The sequence below is a fragment of the Thunnus maccoyii genome, chromosome 17 (genome assembly GCF_910596095.1).
Source record: "Thunnus maccoyii chromosome 17, fThuMac1.1, whole genome shotgun sequence".
In the NCBI taxonomy this organism is placed as follows: Eukaryota; Metazoa; Chordata; class Actinopteri; order Scombriformes; family Scombridae; genus Thunnus; species Thunnus maccoyii.
Window position 1 is genome coordinate 18409397 of NC_056549.1, and position 20930 is coordinate 18430326.

The 20930-nt window shown below is 41.9% G+C and overlaps 1 protein-coding gene across 5 annotated transcripts in view; it reads right to left on the minus strand.

The window, feature by feature from the left end:
* The window catches only part of syne1a (spectrin repeat containing, nuclear envelope 1a), a 149269-nt gene that overhangs the window by 115554 nt on the left and 12785 nt on the right, over positions 1–20930 (minus strand). For all 5 annotated transcript variants that reach the window (XM_042391297.1, XM_042391296.1, XM_042391294.1 and 2 more), the window contains exons 5-7: positions 20800–20906; positions 15263–15731; positions 1084–1145 (exon numbers count right to left, since the gene is read on the minus strand). In XM_042391297.1, the coding sequence (XP_042247231.1) occupies positions 1084–1145; positions 15263–15329 (129 nt within the window). In that variant the 5' untranslated portion in view covers positions 15330–15731; positions 20800–20906. The remainder of the gene's footprint in view (positions 1–1083; positions 1146–15262; positions 15732–20799; positions 20907–20930) is intronic.

Here is a 20930-nt window from a genome sequence, read left to right on the forward strand (position 1 = left end):
TTTAAAGCTTTTTAATCTAGACTTTTTGAGAAACCTTCTCCTTGGCATCCCTGTGAATCCTTACCGTCTTACCCCAATCACGCAGCGTGTGAATGGGTGTATACGACCATGAAATAGCACAAGGACCATTGCTCTACTCTACCGCGTGAAGATGACTTAATAAATAAACTATGTGCTTACCTTAAACGTTATTAAAATTTCAAGGCATCTAAACATTGGGCTGTGTGTAATTTTCTGCTGGCACAGTCCTGAAACGTGATATTGAATATTACGTCAAGGTTTATTCCCTTCAGAGTGCTTTTCAAATGAATTTTCTGCCCCACGTCACTGCGGTTCAAGGCCTCCACAGCTGTCCTAATCAAATAGGGAAACCTTGAGAGGAGCGTCGCAGATTGAAATAACACCTAATTGTTTTGCGCTGTGGCATATTTGCCTTGTCCACTGGTTCCTAACACACCATTCAAGCAGTAATGGGTTAAATTGAGGAGCCTAATGCAGTATAATACAATAATTACACGCATACGATGGCCCCTCAGCATGCAGCTGCTTCGAGTGTAGTTGTTTAGTATAAGTTACAGATATACTGTTGTCATTGAGGCTCATTGAGGAGGCAAATGATGGGCAGTTTTAACTAAAAACTCTTATCCTAAGACATCTAAATCAGCCCATATTGAGACTGAGAGCTTAAATTAATGACTGTAGCTTGCAAGAAGGAAGATATACGGTGTATCAAATGCTGTAATGCGAAAATGATAATTAGAGTGAGAGTAAATCCTCGCTACCAGCTACATGAGATTGGAGGAATAAAAATGAGAAAGAAAGGCATGTGAGTGAGAACGGCTGTGTGCGTGTGTGTGGTCTTAGCTGGCACACTCAGTCCCATGACCAGCTCAACAGCGTGTTTTGGAAATGGAGCAAATGTCACAGCGAGCACAGTGGATGGAAGCGTAGAAGAGCAAAGTGATTCGAAGTGGGAAAGCAACGAGATGAGGAAGTTTTCAATCCGCAAACACCGGCAGTGTTTGTATAAAGGGACAACACAATGCTGGCAGTAGCAGAGGGGACTCAACCAGACTCTCTTACCTTTGCCAAGTGGGAATTGATCCATTTTGTGAATGTCCTCTTCTGCACTGCCTCCTGCTCATCTGTAAATCAGAGCCAAGAGCGTCACTATCAGTCACATGCAATAATAAACAAAGAGGGGATTAAAACACAATCTTCTCATTGTCCATTGTTTTGAGAGTTGATTGGGTTTGCAGAGCTGGATGGTGACTCTAATTAACTTTGATATTATTACTTCCTGTCTACTGTGTCTGAACACAGTCGTACCAAATCATACCTTGCACAGATGTGGTAAGAGAAGGTATTTGACATTTAAAGATGGCATTTTCATTCACTGGACGCCTATTAGTGTGGACAGAAAATCCTGCTCTCAGAAATGCCCTTTAGATGATAGAAGGGCAGTTGTTCTTCCTATAAGATGACTTGTATCTCTGCCTCCACTATAAGAGGGGTTTTATTCATGTCTGACCACAGTTCCAGCATGCAATATGTTGCTACAATACTGTTAAGTGCATTGATCGCGCCACATAAAGCCAACCTCACCCCCAAATGTACTGATTTACCTACATATAGGGAAGGACAATGTTTGCGGTACAGTGGTTACAGCGATAAAGCCCATTTAGCAAAGGCACAATCAATAGCATAGATGTCTGCTGACGATGTCCCCTGAAAAAGCCACTTAACTTAAATGAGGACAAGACATAAATCAAGCCTTGTCTCTCATATGTGCGCAAGCAAATATACAATACATACAAACACTTGCACACACGGCAAAAACACAGTATAGATAGTATTGAGAGTTGTATACTGTATGTTCTGCAGGCTTTTGAGCGCCAACGAATGGATTCCTGCTGTAATTTATCCTTCTGACAGCAAAAATAATTGTAACTTGCAGCACATGAAATAAAAATACATTTGTAATCCTCAAAGTCAACTGTCACACACATCCAAATATAATGTACACAACACAGATCTATAGTCTACCTGGGACACTAAAGATCCAATCATTGCATAGTATTGTGACTGGCACGTGTGACAATGTTTTTTTTTTCTGCGCCACAGTGCAATATCCTTGAGATAAGCGTGTTATCAGTGAGAGAGGACGTCTGACACAGTGCTTTCCTCTACCTTAATGAAATATGCTGATGGTTTGATTACACTGAAGTTGGTTAGTGTGTCACCCGGTACTGTGGGCAGATGTGAACAGTAAGGGGTGTGTGTCGGGGGGGAGTGGGGGGTGGTGGTGGTGGTTTTTTGGGGGTGGGGGGGTTGTTCATACATAATGCAGATACATTCACGCATAGTCATACGTGCCACTGAGCAGGTCCCTTGTTCAATGAATTAATCTTTTGATTGGGTCCAGGAGTAATCAAATATTGATGGGCGGTAATATTGGATGAGAACGAGAAAGATTTAGCCCCCGCATCCTAGAGCAGGAACATGTGTGACGGAGAACATGACTGCACGTGCGTGGTGCCAGCCTCTCAGTCTCAGGGACGAGGTGACTTTGAACTCAGCGCACACACCGAAGCACACACACCCACTCTCAGACTCACATTCTTTCAATATCACAAAGGGAAATAGCCGTCCTCAGCAACCAAGCCTCGCAGCAGCATTTTAACACACTTGATTACCTTCTCAGCTAGTGTTGGTCTGTATCATTAGTCTCATCCACAGCCCCTGAGTTCCCGATATGACCCCCCACGGTGAAGACGACCTTAATGAAATATCATTAAAACCTAGTTTGTTGTCTCAAAGGTTACATCTGCTGACAAACTCTAATAAGACTAGTAGTAAAACAGGCAGAAAAGGAAGGAAGCAGATGACCAAACTCATTGCAAACATGTTGTAAGGCAACTGTCTGACCCATTCTGGGTTATAATATTGCTTTGCTCTTTTCTCCAGGAAACAAATCCGGAAATATTATGATAACGTCTCTTCCAATTTTATCTAATTGATCAGACATTGAAAGAGACAGGCAGGCAGGCAGGCCAGCAGAAACCTGAATGCAAGGTATCCAAACACAGACAGGCAGACGGCTACAGGGTCAAACAGAGAGAAAAGATATCAAAAAATTTGACAGTCTGGCTGCTCTGCTGTGACACATGCAGTGAGCTGCTACTTGTCTGCTGGGTATGCTTGCTTCACCTACTGTGGGCTCAGAGCTCAGCAACCTCCACACACGCAGACACAGACACACACAATCTGCCAAGGTGGAAACGCCCCCCTTCAAATTTCTGCCCATTTAGCTTAACACACACCAAACCCACAGCCCAAAAAAGTCTGCCCTGCAGGGAACACTTAGTAAGGAAGAGGAGACGAAATTGCACTGCAAAATGCACACACTCACATACATTTTACACACACATATACAGTAGGCACGTACAGTCCATACTGCAGTGCCACGCTAAATCACACACACACACGCAGCATACCTTATCACACACGCACTATGTACTTCTCTTTCTCACACTGTATGTCTCAGTAGGGGACACACAGCCCTACACACACACACACATTGGCCCACTTACCGCGGAGGTAGTGATAGAACCCCGTCACCAGGTTGAGGGATGTGTTCTTTTTCGGGGAGGCTTCGCCCCCTGCTTGTCGTGCCATCTTGTACCCCAGACTATGCCTCGATTCCCGCCTGTTTTCATGGGGACGTCGAGAGGACATCCACAGCAAACCTCCGGGAGAGGCTACACTTGCCCTTGCTCCTGCCCTTGCTGCCTCTCCCCTGTTTTGGGGAGGTGTCTTTAAAGAGCTCCCTGGAGCCTAGACCTCCTGAGATGACAGCGGTTAGAACTGTTGCTCTGAGGCAAAGCTGAGAGCGAGCGATCCTGTTCTGCTCTCTTCTGTTTTCTTGCTGTCCTCTGTCCTGTCCTGCAGTAACGGACTGCAGACTCAGTAAGACTCAGTGTTTTTCCTGCCTGTTAAGCAGCTTGGGAGTGTGATGTGAGTGTCCGCGTGAAGCAGAGACTGTTTCTGTGTGTAAGTGTGTGTGTGTGTGTGAATGAGCGCAGTGCAGTGACGGCTTGCCTCAGCATCAATCTTTCTTGCTTAGTCCCTTTCTCTCTCTCTCTAACATACACTCTCTCTCTACCTCGGTCTTTCCCTCCCACGTTCTCTCTCTCTCTCTCTCTCTCTCTCTCTCTCTCTCTCTCTCTCTCTCTCTCTCTCTCTCTTAATTTCTCACTGTAGGCTGCAGGAACAATCCACTTCCCTCCACTGGCCAGCCAATCAGAGTGCGTGGGAATGAGTGATGTCACAGCAGCCCCGTCCTGATGTGGAGAGGGAGCGCTGAGTGGTGGTGGTGGTGGTGGTGGTGGTGGGTTGAAGGGGACGGTTTAGCAGGTTAGGAGGGGAGGAAGTGGGAGCTGTATTCTGACAGCATCACACACACACACACACACACACACACTAAATACAGTATCGGGATAGACGTGCAGGAATTCCCTATGAATTGCTGGCAGTCTAATACCCCTCCTCTCTCTCTCATCCACACAGATACCATGCGGTGCTCTGAGGCTTGTAGCTTTCTACTCCATAGAGCCTGCAGGGGAGCAGACTATCACTGGCAGTCATCCTGTCTGATCTGCCACAGTACTATCTTCAAAAAGGATCCTCTTTCATCTGAACCACAGTCACATACAGTACATCTGTCTGTTTGTCTTCTCCAGGGGAGGCAGTGGAACACAATACAATAGAGGAGAATACAAAACCTGAGGTGAGGTTTGGATGTCATACAGCGTGTGATAAACACAGTAAACACACTGAGACCGGTGTTAAAAATGCAATGTGAAGAATTTATTTGGATCAGGTGGAACGGACTTGGCAGAAAGGGAATATAATATTCATAAGTATGTTTTAATTGGTGTATAATCCCATGAAAATAAGTATGGTTGTGTTTTTGTTAGTTTAGAATGAGCCCTTTATATCTACACAGGGAGTGGATCCTCTTCCATGGAGCCCGCCATGTTGCTCCACCATGTTTCTACAGAAGCCAAGAATGCACAAACCAAACACTGGCTCTAGAGAGAGAGTTTCACAGCCACCATAGTTTCTCCTACATGTTTGGAAGGGAGGATGAGAAGACGGAAGGGGTATTTAGTTGGTTGCAATTTGCAACCTCGATGCCACTTAATCCTACACACTAGTCCTTTAAAAGTGTCTCCAGACAATATAGGTAAGTCCAGGACGAAGAACACTGCGTTTTAACCTATGTTCATTCTGAATCTGTGATCTGCATTGCTGTGGAAATGGTGATGCTGCTTATAAACCAGACAAAAAACAAACACAACGGACAATGGCAGTATTGTTTGCCTAACAATTATGAATACAGCATCTAGGAGACACACTAAAACTGCCACTCGAGCTGATACTAGGAACTGAATCAGAGGCAAACCTGTGTTACAGAGCCAAAATTACCCCCACCCCCTCCACTACTGCAGTAAAATTATAGTGGAAAATACCAGTGTGGGAGTACGTTGACCCCTTCTTCTTTTCACTGTCTGATTTGTATCTCTTCTTCTGTCTGACCTATGCTCTCTCTTATTCAATCTGTCTGTTTTCCTAATATTTTGTCCCTCATATTCTCTAACACACACACACAGACACACACACTATCACATGCACATACAGGCAGTGTGAGCTCTGGCAATATTAAAAACACTGGGCTCTTCTTTGAAACCACATTCAGAGAGTTTCCTGGAAAGCAATATTCATGCAGAATAGCCTGGTGGGTCTTATATCAGCCTTAAAGATGAAAGGGCCATTCATCATTTGTGTGATTTTCCCTTTTGTTCTTCGGGTTCACCCCATAAGGGATTTTAATTATGAAAGTCATCAATAACCAATGGCAGCTGTCATCCGCTATCTGTCTGCTGATAATCACGCTGCTGACACTCCTCCCTTTAACAGCCTTGAAACTGGCCGTCAGGGTGCCACCGTGAACCTACTGCACGGAGCTGTCTTTGACACAAGTGTCTGGTCAGTGCCAATTTTACATTTCTGTATATACAGCATGATTACTGTGTACGTGCCTGAGTGTGTGTGCATGTGTGCTAAGGTATTATAGATAGGCGAGGAGTTCAAAGAAATGTTCACGCAGTCCTGTTTTCATATTTACATATACATTGCCTTTACTAGCACACTCTAGACTATAAAAACATAATTTTACGCCAGCCAAAAGCAGAATCCAGTGAGGCATTCACATCGCGCACTCCCACAATCCCTACTCAATAATATTACTGCAAGAAAATCCTTTGGCCAGACAAAAAGACAAAAATCTATTGTTCTACATACACTGCTGTTTGTGCTGCACTAGTTTGCCTCCACAGTATAAATCATGTAAATAATGAAACAAACTATATTGACTGATGAAGCCATGCACAATTTGTTCCTATTTATACCAGCCTATCTCTCGATAGGTGTTTTGATAAATTATTGCTGGAGAGCTCCATTTAAATTCAGTAGTGTGAAGGAACTATCCAAGGTACTGAACTCAATGAGAATACTGTTAGCCTGGAAATAATTCTGGTTTAATACGGTAATGAGGACCAATTATACCCATGGTGGAAGGCCAAAACACGTCTCAAAAAGACAATTTTTTTGTTTTTGTTGAAATGTTTCAGAGAATTCTTTCCGTTAACAGAAATTTAGCAGACAGTGAGAAAGCTCAACTTCCCTGGAGAGCAAAACTGTTTAGAAAAACAACCCGGGGACAAAATCAAAACAAGATGGTGAACATTCATGGGACTTGTTAGGATTCACCACAGGAGAGAAACGCAGGCGAGCAGGTGCACGCACAGACACACGCACACACATCAACACACACACACACACACACACACACACACACACACACACACACACACACACACACACACACACACATACATAGAATAAAATAAGCTGAATGGAGACAGAATCATTTTCACGTCTACTGTACATGCGAGAATAAACCAACAGACTCCTTTAGGCTGCAGACCTCAGGAGGCCTCCAGTCTTTCCAAGATAGAAAAGGGGGGGTGGGTTTGGCGGGTTAAAACAGACTGAACCTCAGCTGGTCTAGATCCCTAATGGAGCCCCTGGCAGCCCTACAAAACACCAGATCCTTCTCTGAGGTTGTGGAGGTAGGACGTGGGTCAGCGCTCGGCGCTCACACAGGTATGTCTGCGGGGTGCAAGGCTTCCTGAGGAGAGGAGGAACAGCCTCTTTTCACCCATTAAAGGAAAAACAAACGGCCTCCTGGAGGGTGGAATAACGCTGCTTCTGCTCATATCGTAATCTACTCACCCTGAGGATATTTGGATTTGCTTTCTGAGCAGCCAAGACTTCTTATTTAACCATATGAGAAGTGTGTAGAGACACAGCGCCACCTAGTGGATAAGTAAAAGCTTTGAGTGAACAAAGTTTTCTTTGTAAGTGTCTAAAGAAGAAAAGAGGAGAAGACAGCATCAGCTACGACAGTATCGGACAGGAAAAATGAACAAGCTCAGCATAAGCGCAGCTTTTAAATTGCAGCCTACCAGATGACCCTGCTGTGCACTTGAGCATCTCTGATCTCTCTTAATCTATTAATGACTCCACAACTCACCAGCCCTGATTATGGTTGGTCAGATATGGACAGGCACTCCACGCATATTGTACAGTATTACGCACTCTACCGGCAGGTGTTAATTTAGTAATGCATTAATTCAATTATATCATCTTAATATTATTCAAGACCAGAACCATACCTTGGAGGCAACTATGAATCTAATAAGAGTCACAGTAGTAGTGCTGATGCCATGCTAAACTATCAAGCTATACTGCAAGCTATATATATATATATATATATATATCAATTTTTTTTAGAGAGATTTTTCTGGTTATAATGCATCTTCTTCTGCAGCACAACATGCCTGTTAAAGCTATCATACACTAAATGAGAGGCTTTGTTGTGTACTAGAGAGGTAGCCTGTAATTGTTTCATACTCACACACACACACACATAAACACATTCACAAGCACAAACCCAACACATGTACACACTCTCACACATACACACACACACACACACACACACACACACACACACACACACACACACACACACACACACACACACACACACACACACACACACACACACCTAATCCACAGCACTGACACACAAAGTGATTTAACAGGTTTTGGTGGCTTTTCTGCCCCTCTACTCTTCCCAATAGCTTTTTTATCCATTTCCTGATTCCAGCTCTTCTCTTTCAACCCAACAATTCCTAATTTAAAAAAAACCCTTCTCTGCACTTCCGCCAGCGTACTTTAGCCTTTAACACTCAATAACACCCTCTATCACACCCTCAACACCTCCACTCAACCCTCACACACCCATTCAGCCTCTCCATTTGCCCTCCCACTTCATTTACAGCGCATTTTTACCAGTCCCACCATAAGTGCTGAGACGGAAGTCCAAATGCCAGCCCATTAGCATAGCTAATTACATTTCAGTAATAATGACACCACATTAAAGAGTGTAAGAAGGGGGGAACAAGTCAAAGTGATTATCAAAACAACCCCTTTCCTCTTTCAAGCACCATCATTCCCTTTTCAGTACCAGATGTGCAGAGAAGGCACTTTGCTGCTGACAAAAGTGTCCAAATATTCAAGTGTTCATTAAAGTCAGGCCACTGATACAGTCATTTAAACAATTTTAGCACCTGCAGTATTGGCACACAAAAAAGCAGTGAAGCTGATAAACATGCCAGTGTATTAAACTGAAAGTCAAGGTATTTATAATATATTTAGAAATAAATAGGAAACATTTAAAAATAACTGTTGTCACCATGGGTTAAAAATATAGTACTTTCTGTTACAAATTTGATTACCAAGAAACTGCAGAAAATCAAATACCACCCTGTGGCAAATCAGTGTTACATTGTGCCTCATTGGATTTGAGCCACAATCTTCTTCCTACATTTAAAGGGCTCCTTTATCAGGTGAATACATTCAGCTGAACAAAAGCAAATTTTAACACTATACACAAACAGACTGAACATGCGGCTAATACAAAGCATCTATTCCACTGGAGGCACCAGGGGTCATATCAAAACACCACTCAGTGGCACTAAGAGCATTAGAAAGACTCAATTTGGCTTTGAAAAAATATTTTCAGCTTGATGTTTCTCTGCTGGTCCCTCTATGAATGTGTGTGTGTAATGATTGAGTGTGTGTGTGTGTGTGATGATTGAGTGTGTGTGTTTGTGCCTGTGTGATGCTTTGTGTACGTAGGAGTGCAGGAGTGGGTCAGACAGTCTAAGCTCTTTATCCGGGTTCAGTGGTTCGCCACACATTACAGGGACGAGTAAAGTGAAAGGACTGGCGTCAGCACAGTAAATAAATCACTGAGGCCGGTGCAGTAAATTCAGTTATATGTCTCGTCTTTGCTGTGAAATAAAAATACTGACTGGAACAGAGCCAGAATCATCTACAAAATCCTGTTGCACACAATCACAAGAGTGTATTTATGCTTATGCAGCTGGGCCATTTACTGTCTTATTCAAAGTGAATCTAAAGCAATTCTTTTTGCAACCGGCAGATGAATGCCTTTTGTTTTACTCTTCAACCACCTGTCCAGTTAGTGATGCCATTTTATGAAGGAATTCATTTCCTACAAATATCCTAAACATCTCCTGAATGCTTGCTTTTTCTCACTGAACATTCTTGAATTCTTAAAAGCAGGAAAACAGAGTTTGTTATGTCAGGCAGCAGGTTTTGTTTGTGTCTGGAGCGGGAAGCATCGGAGTGATAAAGGGCCCCGAGGGAGAGATGTGAGCTTGCAACACGACAGGAAATAACATTTCATAGATACAGCAGTTCCATTGCTTAGTTTGTCATTGAAAGTAAATGAAAAGGGATGATGGACATCCTCAATCCCTGGCCCAGGAACACTGTAACATGGTAACTGAATTCAGGAAACGTGCAAGAGTAAACAGCTGATAAAGCAATGCCTTATATACAGTCTAATAAATTAATGATGAAAGGTTCAAACAAGCCGAAGTGAACTTTGAATGTCAATGTTATTTTCTTTGGTTGACAGATTATTTCAAACTATCTACTGCAGTGGTGCAGTAAACCCAACCAATCTGGTGCTCCACACAGATTAAAACAAAAAATGGGAATTACTTTCTTACCTACTAACTCGACAATGCTGGAGTCATTGCATTATCCGGCCAGTTGACCTCTCAGAGGTCAGGGCATCACAATCTGACCTCTATTTAAAAACCTTCAAGTGCTAAATGGAGCGCCAGAGGCAGAATTTTCCACTATTCTCCAATCACATTGTGACAGGTGAGAAAAAGGGACAGAGGTGTCTGTGGGTGAAAGATAAGAGCGTGCATGAGAGTAAAAGTATAAGAGACAGAGGCTGAATGCGTGTTGGGGTCACAAGCTGAGGTGCCTGGATTTTATCTGTGAGGACATTGTTCTGCACGTCCATCAAAACTATCTGATGCCTCAATCTGACAGACAGCATCAGAGATGTTGCAGGAACTGTATCATGGAATCAGTGTCGCCTTAGGCTGCGATTTTGCTCCACACTGAATGTAACGGACTGTCAATGGTACCTTGTGACGCAGGATCCTGTAAATACTCTTTTCATTATATCTGTAAAGAGCTGTTGTACTGTCCATTTCATTAAATGCTGCTTGTGTTGCATAACATATTAAGCAATCTGCCTTGTGAAGTTCAGCTAAATCAACAGACATCCAACTTGGCAGTAACGCGTACATAGAAATGCCAAAAGGGGGTGTCATTTGTTGAGAGAAAAGAAAGGATTAACGGTTTTGTTAATTTCTTGCTTCCTGCTCAGAACTAATTATAAAAACATGCCTATGTGTGTTATTTTGTTTTAGTGAACTAATGTTGGAATACACTTTGACCTTCGTGAAGGTGTGATCTTGTGGATCAAAGCTGACCCACCCTCTGTATTGTATGGGTGGTTCCCCCAGTGACCTAATCTTATGATGTGTCACTCAAACCCTAAATGACTGTCAGGTTAAAAGAGATTATAATCTGATCTGCGACATAAAATGTCACTGAGACACTAGAATAGACTAAACACAAACACCCACTGACACACACCCACACACACACACACACACACACACACACACACATACCATTTTATCGAACATAATGTTCTGTTACAGAAGCAGAAGCTGAACCAGAAATGGCCAATAAGCCCAGAGGGCGAAAAAAGCCTGTGCTGGCTGTCATGCGACTGCCGCTATGGCAACAAGTCATAAACACAATCTGGGAAAGACAAGGAGAAGAAGCAGCAGAATAAATAACAACTCATGCTGCAGCTCAATCCCACACTGGCCCTACTGTCACAGTTCTGAGGTTACAACAGAGTAATAGCTTCGTGTCTTGAGGACTCGCTCTGTATCTGTTTAACCACTCAGCTAAACTGCTGACTCCCAGTGGTATGATAGGAGGTGAAAAAAAGATGCATCACAGCTATTTTTAACACCCAGTGTTTGTTTCGGTGTTTGTGTGTGAGTGCGGGCACACGTGTGTGTGTGTGTGTCTGTGTGAAGCCGTGGCGTCCAGAGCTGCAGACGATAAATGGTGGTGTCAGAACTAAACAGGAGGCTGGCATGGCTCAAGGTGACCGTCTGCTTGGGCCTTCCTTGGCTGCGGCCGAACCATAATGTCGCCCCTGGCAACAGGATGTCACCCTGGCTCTGTGCCAACCTGAGGATCTGTGCCAGTCCCACTAGCAATCAGGAGCTTAACTGGTGTGTGGGCTCTCTCTCTCTCCCCCCTGCTTGTCCACTCTCATTTTCTTGCTTTTCCCGCTGTCTCTCTCATCCCTATTTCATCTATCCAATACTCACAATGTGGTACTCTGTTGTCATTGAAATATCTTACAGATGTGCTCATCTCTCTTGCCCTTGCACTTAAACCCTCTCCTCCTCCACCTTTATGCCTGCACAGCATCCTCCTTGACCAAAACCACATTGGCAGGGGCTTATAAAAAAACTGGACCACACTGCTGAATTTCCTTAAATGCAGTCACTCTGCTCTGCACAACGCAACCCCCAAAGCCTGAACTGACTGAGAATCTGTAGCTATCTCCTCATGTATTATCTGATCACAAGCAAATTGCCAGTACAGGATTAAAACTCAAGCAGGTGCCACCAACACAATGAGACTTAGCAAACTTGTCCACTTGATAAGCTAGCAGACGGTAAAACCCAGAGGCGTAGGCAGAAATGCATGCTTCGGCCGCCCACGACAGAGAAAACAGGTGAGAGATTGGAATAGGAAAAACAGTGCATTGCTTTTCTCATTAATGAGAGACAACAAACAGGCAAATTCCACAGCATATGGAGGAGTTCAGGCTGGGAGGTGTTCAAAGCAGCCTTGCCGTTCTCTGCCATATGGTGTCACTAATTGCTGTTTTTCACTGTGACAGAGAGGTACACCATAAGAGCTGGTAGAAGGGACAAAAACAGAGCCCCAAAACTGGGGCAAAAGTTTTGATTGTTTTGATGTTGCGCTGAGCGGTTCCTAACAGCTTCCAAATTAAGCCTGAAGGGAGTAGAGTTCATTTCATGGTATCTGGTGATTTGTGGAACGTGGCTAATTTCAGAACATTGTCCTTTCTTAAGAGGAGGAGTAAAATATGTTAATCTAATCAGGCTTTAAAAGACGTACAGGTATTAAATTACGTACATCTAACTCTCAGGTGACAAGAAATTAGATTGCAAACAAGTTTCCCCCCCAAAACAAGTAAATTTAGCACATCAGCGTAACAGATTTCTGGAGATAAACAACTCCTGCAGCCCTGAGAATGAAAAGCAAATTACGCTGAACAAAGAAAGCATTGATTTCATTTACAGCTGTCATTTGGAACCAAGCTCGTGATTACCTATAGAAACGCTGCATGATACCAAAGACGAGGAACACATGCTTACGTTATGTTCCACTCATGATATGAGCTGTTTCATGTTCAGACTAATGAAAACATAAGTCTTCCCTCTTTGATTCTTGCAAAACGTCTTGATGATATCATCACAGGTTCAGCTCTCCTCTCTCCCGAGAGATGGATGGCAACCAGAACGCATCAAATAAAATGTCACGACAAATTAGATTCCACGTGCCCCCTTGTAAATAAGCTAATGTGATCATGTACTCAGAGGAGAACATATATAGTACAAAGTGACAAATGATATGTGAAAAAAAAAAACTGTAACTGATGTCCGGGCAAATCCATTCACATCATGGGCAGCATGTCATACATCTAGTGAATCTCAACTCAAGTCATCAAGCTGAAAAAAACAGTAATTAAGAGGCCAGAAGAAATTGTTAACGTATCTCTGTGGTTAGGGCAAATGTAGATAAGTTAAGGCAGTGTTTTTCCCACAATCCACTGCATCCATGAGCAGGGATAACCACGACAACAAGGCTTGTCTTATCTGAAATGTTTGCATGACACGAGACATCAACAATGAAGCGACTGTTGTTGAAGGGACTGTTTGGTGAAATAAGATAAAGCTATAAGAGATAAGATAAAGCTTTTACCAGCCAGTATACATACACACCCCCAACCACAAGGCCCAGCAAGAAGTCTTTTTTTGGAACAAGCCACATTTAGGTCAAAATTGCATTATTTACAGCTTTTGTCATTTACTTCCTTTAAGTGTTAAATGAGGCTCCTGAAGCAGCTGACTCCCTCGTAGTTGTATATTCTCTACAGGTAAAAAATAGGCTGGAAACACGTTTTTTGGTGCAGATAAAATATCAAGAATCTCACACCAGTGCTATGTGATAAACTGTTTCATTTTCACTGAATATGTATTAATCAAAACATCACACTTTCTGTCTTTGCACTGGAGAGACAGCTAGAGGGGAAGCTTCTAAAATTAGATCAGAGTACAATCGGGATTCAAAGATGTGCACCCGCACCTGCAAACAGTGATGCAGAGGAGCCACGTGGCTGGTGATGCTGCTCTAGGCTTTCACAGAAACTGCCACCTCAGAAGCCACACAGTGGGCAGCCATATTGGATCTCAGCTCTGGTGTCACCTGACTTTCCTGCTACTTTGCGAGTGACATCAGTCTGATCTTGTCAGCATGGGATGTGTGATTTTGTCACACAGAGAAAACACTTTCCTACAGTGGAGGCTTGTGAATTAGTCACAGTACAAAAAAAAAAAAGATACACCCATATTATTTAACTTGTGGGAAGAGGGCAAGACTGAATAATAAATGCTGATATCGGCTGCAAATACAGTCCACAAATGAAAGAAAAGTCAGAGCAGAGGTGAGATTAGATAAGAAATCAAGAATGCTCATTTTAATGGGCCCAAGGTTAAAAAGAATAAACACCATGGCTGTAATGCATAGCAGTGTTATAGCTACTGTCCACTACAGTATATAACAGTCCTGCTACTCCAGCAGAGTTAAAAGGGAAGAATAGACTTCATCCTGTCAGCTCCTCTGGGGATTAGCTTTGCTATTGTCTGCTTCCCTGTCTATACACATACAGATGCACACATGCACATACTGTACAATATGTGTGCAGATGCAAGCATACAGACATATACACACAGCAAACACGTAGCAAGCATGTGCACACATAAACATATATACTATCAAATAACACAATCTGCAACATGCTCGCTCACTCATTCTCATAGCTTCTGGTTGTTTGTTTACCACACATGAGAAATTATTTTCACGTGTTTATGGCATTAAATTGGTCATATTCAGTCACTTTCATAAAGAGCGACATGCATCTCCATCTCTATTTTCAATCATGAGCAAAAACTCCACAAAAGTTGACCTTAGCCCTGAAGCAAACCAAAGCGCTGATAGCGATTAAACGCAAGACAAAACACAGCTGATTACGTCCTTAAAATATTCACTGTGCTTCAATACTGCATGCTCTGACATTGCACATCCCATTCAGTTATGTTCTCAAAACACCACATGTTTATAAGCCATATGAACTTGAATTCCAACACTACACCGATAAGACAGACAGGGTCATCAGCAGCGAGAAGATGCATGTGAGACATTTTTGCAGTTACGGTAAGTATTTTAGGCTCATACTGTTTTGCTGTGTCATGCCTAGCACTGGGTCACCTCCAAAAACGCTGCAAACCAAGGTGGAGCAGTGTGAGTGAGTGAGTAAGCATTTTACACCTACCTTGCAGCCTCTGCATCACATTGGCAATGTCCCGAGAAGAGTGTCCGTAGTGCCGCGGTGATGCCATGCTGCTGTCCTGAGGTCACCGAAGTCACGTCCAAACTCCTGCACGTCACCCCAGCAGCGCTCTCATGCTCTTGATTGAGGACGCAGACGGGGCTGCAGTAGTTTTGTGTCTTCACAGTGAGTTCAGGTTGTCAAGATTGTCCATGTTGCTGTGTCTCTCTTCTCAAGTCATCCCTATTGCAGTAGCAGTCTGCAATCCTCTCACTCAGCGAAGCTCCTCCTCCCCTGATGATGATGATGTAAGTGCATACAGTATGTGTATGTGAGCTTACTCCTGCAGACAGCCTCCTGGTCTGCATGCGCTGCCATCTGCTGTCCAATAAGAAGGGATGACTCTTCCATCTCATTGAGATGTCAGGACCAATAGGGTGTCAGGTATCTTCTCGTGCCCACTGTTTCCACTCTAAGAAAGGTGTGTGTGTGTTTGAAAAAAGTGTGTACCAGCAAGTGAGAAAGTGAGAAAGAGACAAAATGATGGAAGGAGAGAGGACAGAATTAGTTGCAGCTAATCTTGTCTGTGATGGCAACAACACGTTTCTACATTTTGTGAATTTAGAAAAAAACAAGCATCGTCTAACCACATTAAAGGGAAAATCCACCCTAAAACAGAACTGACATTGTGACGTTCCTGTGATTTTGACAGTAAAGTCATAATCTTTGGATTAAAGCACTATATAAATGCAGTACATCCATCTACAAAACATAGACAACTCCGTCTATAGGCTGGAAATCAGAGCAGCAAGACGTTAATTGATGATGTCAGGTGACACATTTTGCAAAGCAAGTAGTGATTCATTTTGGTGGATACTATAATATCAGTTTGAAATATTTCATCTGCTGTAAATTAGTTTTATTTGATTGAATGGTTGAAGCAGAACATGAAAACATCTATGGATCCAGAATTTATTTGATTTACTTCATCAGGTTTAATGCCTCCTGAAATAATGGACAAATAAGGATGAATATTGGGTTTCTGAGAGCGCTGCTTTACAAAATAAACACAAGAAATTGGAGGCAAAACGAAAGCTCAAATATAAACTAATGGAAAGAACTAGTGGAGCAAATCAAAGCAGAAAATGACTTGATGGTATGAAACAAGATGAGTGTGCTATGTAAATTGAAGTCATGGAGGCAATGAAATTAATGTGTAGATGGGTGGATGTGTACATATGAAATACATGTATGATTATGTATGCTCATTTAAGTCTGTAAGTGAGCATAATGAGTACATTATAAGTACACATACAGTATTTTCTTTTGTACTAATGTAAATGTGTACTAGGTTTCACTGCTACACACTGTTTTCCCCCCTCTTCCAAATTTTTGCCTATTTCCTTCCTATATTTTCTTTTTATGATTAAAATTTGCAATATAACTCCCACCAGTTGTAAACAATATAATTAATTTGGGGTTATGAACCCAGACATTACATAATTATTGCAGTGAACTGGTGATATTTAGTATAGATTGGAATATGTTTCAGATGTAGGGTCTCTAACTGTGACTCATAAAGTGTCCTCATATTTCAGAAAAGTCACCATCAGTGTCGTCATAGTGCACTATGGGTCGCTCCGTTATCCACTGCCGATTGAACAGCTCAAGGATTTATCTCATGACATCATCACTACAGTCTGCCCTCCTGCTGCTCTGGTTAAAGGGGGGCAAAACAAATCCTGTACAATATGTCAGGAAAAACAAATTCAAAATTTTGCTTTTACAATAATATGTAAAGACACTAAAAATTGCATCTGGAAACTGCAGGTGAAATTGTAATATCACTAAGCAATATTCACAACACACCCCTGTCTATAACACCTTCCTCTTAAATTCAATATATATGAATATATGCTAGTCCACAGCAGATCAATGCCACTCTTTGAAATGCAGGAGGGAAGTGTGATGAACCACTAGGCTCTGAGCACTTATCGCGATGTGTAATCCCATTAGACCAGTCCTTTCATCGTCATCTCGGGAGGGCTCTTAGAAGAGCTGAAAGGGGAGCTACGCTGCTCTGACCACAGCCTCATTCAATAAAGTGAGAGATAGAGGAGTGGGCATGAAAAATACAAAAGCTGATAAATTCATCATTGACTGCAGATTCTCGGCTTAATAATGTTTTTAATAATGACGCTGAGTGCAGAGACGTAAACACATTGAATTCAATCTAGTGTGAGTACAATGTTGTGCAATCTGCTTCTAAAATGAATTTACGGCATGGCTTCATGTTAATGGGCTGGTGGCCTTTGGAGCAGGTGAATGAGAGTGATTATATGAATCTGAACATCCAAGTACAGTATAGATAAGGACAATTAGACATCCCTCCACAATCTATTTGTGAGTCCAGATTCCTAGATTTCTGCATTGTCTTGGGACTCTTTTGAAGCTCTGCTGTGTACTGTTTGTCTGCAGTGACTGAGTAAACATGATGTTTACCAGGGAAAAACACTCCTAGCCAAAATGGTATTGGGGGGAGGGGTGATTATTTAGATTTTTAGGAATTACTGAACATAAAAAACTCTCATACCTAAAAGCAAGCAACTGTGTTTACAGGGTACAATCAGCACACCTCACCGCCAAATTAAAGCTATGCTCATGTTTTACTCTTATTGTCACAAACCATTTAAGGCTGTGACCAAAATGTGCCAAGTGCAAACATTTTTATGATCCAGCCAAATTTCAAGCTTGCCTGCTCACAATTTTCATAACAAGGCCAGAGGCATATGAATTGCCTCGATATTTTACCTTCAAACCATAAAGTAATAACTAAATCAGCACTTCATGTTAATAAATGTACATATGAATCTAACCGTGTGGCTGAGTTTGAATTGCCAGTGTATTGAAATGTGGTGGGATTTAGTCAGAATGGCCGGTTCCTCTCTCTGCAGCACGGACGGACTGCTGATTCCTACATTTTTTACGCAGCTCGGCTCGGGGTGACCTCTACCGTTCACAGCCCCTCAGGACCACACAGATTCAGCAAAAGAGAGCAGAGACACTGCTGCAGCAGAGAGCTGAGACAAAGCACAGGGGTCAACAGGGAATCTTATCCTATAGTGGACAACCATACTCTGTTTTCTTATCTAATCATTGCACAGGCAGAGAGCTGAGAGCAAGACCGCCACTCTGTTAATCTCCCTCTTGCAAACTCAGCAGTTTTCTAAAATCTCATTACAAAGTTCGGTTGTCAACCTGCATGTTGAAATCAACATACTGCTAAAGAGAGATAGAAGATACTGTCCTGCAACCATATTTTACCCACTGCAAAACTGTCCATCTTTAAAAGACATTTAATCTATTGTTGTCTCTGATCGTATTTTTCCTTGAACAGGGGGAACAAATCTTTACAGTTATAAATTATGTTAAATAAGTCACAGTGATGTTTGTAGCTCAATGCATAACAAGGTTAGACATCAAAAAGATGTGGATTTATCTCTTACAAGCTGTTCCCACTGTTCTCTATGTGAAAAAAGGCTACAATATGACACAAATGTTTCAAAAACTAAACTTCAAATCACTGCCAAAAGTCAAATCACACCATTCTTCATTGAGCTGTACAATGTATGTAATACCAAATTGAAAGATGAGTTTTCCTTGAAAGATGTGAGGAAGATGATGTGGTGTATGTATGCAATATAATGATCAGGAAGCATGTTACGAATGGAGGTTTTGCAAGGTAAACGTGAGATTTTACCTCAGTTCTTACATTATTTTTGTGGAAAAATAAAGATTAATTAGCTAACCTGGAATTTATTACATGATATGATATTTATACAGGCTAGTCTACATGGACAGGTCTACATGTTTAATGGCCAGGTTGTGAGTGGACCTGCTCTCTCTGAAATTTTCATTATGTATAATGAAGTCTATATCCTGGAGTATTACTCCATCTACTGGTCAAGGAGAGAATAGAAGGAACATATAGTGGAGTCACACTAGTATTTGGCCTGTGAACATAATTCATGAGGGAATTTTTTTTCTATCCCAACATTGTTTCTCTTCTAGGACTGCAACTAACGATTATTTTCATTATCGATTAATATGACCATTCTTTTCTCCATTAATGGATTAGCTGTTTGTTGTCAGAAAATGATGAAAAATGTTGATCACCGTTTCCCAAAGTCGAAGATGATGTCTTCAGATATCGTCTTTTATCCCAACCAACAGTCCATAACCCAAAGATATTAGTTTAGTATCATAAAAGACTAAAGACAACTACAACCAAACATTACTGACCAAAGTAGTTGTAATGAATATGTAAGAAAAAAAATACCACTATATATCACTTGGCCCCATGCCCTTCTATGAAAACCTAGTTGCCAAATAAGTACTGTCCCAGAACAGCAAATTGTTAAAAAATACTGTTTAAGTAGTGATTGGTATGATATTGATTCTTTAACTCTATAGATATTTAAAAACTCCTCACTTTCATCCATGTTTCTTGACATTGTCACCTACAATCTTGAAATCCTTGGACAAAGCCAAAATCCTTATAAAATCCTTGATGTTGAGGACTGAACACTGCAATTTCCCCCACTCCGCCCTATGACATTTTAACAAAGCTAATTACCATCAGCTGTGAACTTTCACTATAAAGGTTTAAAGAATGTCTGCTCCACCTATAAGCAGAACAGCCCATTACCTTCCAATTACACTATAACAGAACACAATGGCCACACATACTATTTCAGAGCCATATGGGTGTTTGGTGGTTATTTTGGACAGGTTTTACAGTGCAGCTAACAATTAAAGGAAGTCCTAACTTTGGCCATTCTCTCTCTCTCTTTGCCAGTCAGGAGTCTAGAGGGTTTCAAGTTCTTAATATAATACACCCACACAAAGATTTTGTTTGAAAATCAAAAAATGTTTTGTTTTTGTTGGATAGGAGTAATAGGTCACGTTGATTAGGGTGGAGGTGAAGGTGAAGGATGGTTTCTGATCAACTTCTAGATTCTGAACATGAAACTGGGCTGGGAAAAAAAAGGAAGTTGATGGAGCAAATAGGCAGGTCTACATTAGATGCATACCGATACGACTACTCGCATCCTTCCTTCGCCTGTATAGATGACCTGGCAGATTTGGGTTGGATTGGATTACTGAAGTACTGCTGACAATGGAATCAACTAACACTAGAGCTTAATTTTCATTGACTGTACCCTGATTTGTTAACAGCAGAAAAAAAAACAACTCAAAAGTGCTCAAAGCAACAAATGGTGGGAGTATGCAGAGTGCATTTTCTATCTTATCAAACTACAATGTTTTCACTGGATCTCTCCAACTTGAGAAAGGACCAGACGTCCAACGCAGGCACCACTGACCTGGCAGACACTGTGGAAAGACTGAGCTTACTAACAAAGAGGCTGAAAATCAGAAGAGGCAGATATCCACATACTCACAGGCTGTTTAAAAATGCACCAGTGTAGTATCTTTTTTTTTTTTTTGCATCATTACAACTGAGTATTAAAAGCACTTACAGCACTGTCACTATCCATCAAAGCTGAGGTTTTGCCTTCAACGCCCGTTTAAGACCCAGGACTGTTACTGCTACTGCAGCTAATGGCACAACTGTTGCCTGTGGTCTCTGTGGAGGAAGTAAAAATTATGA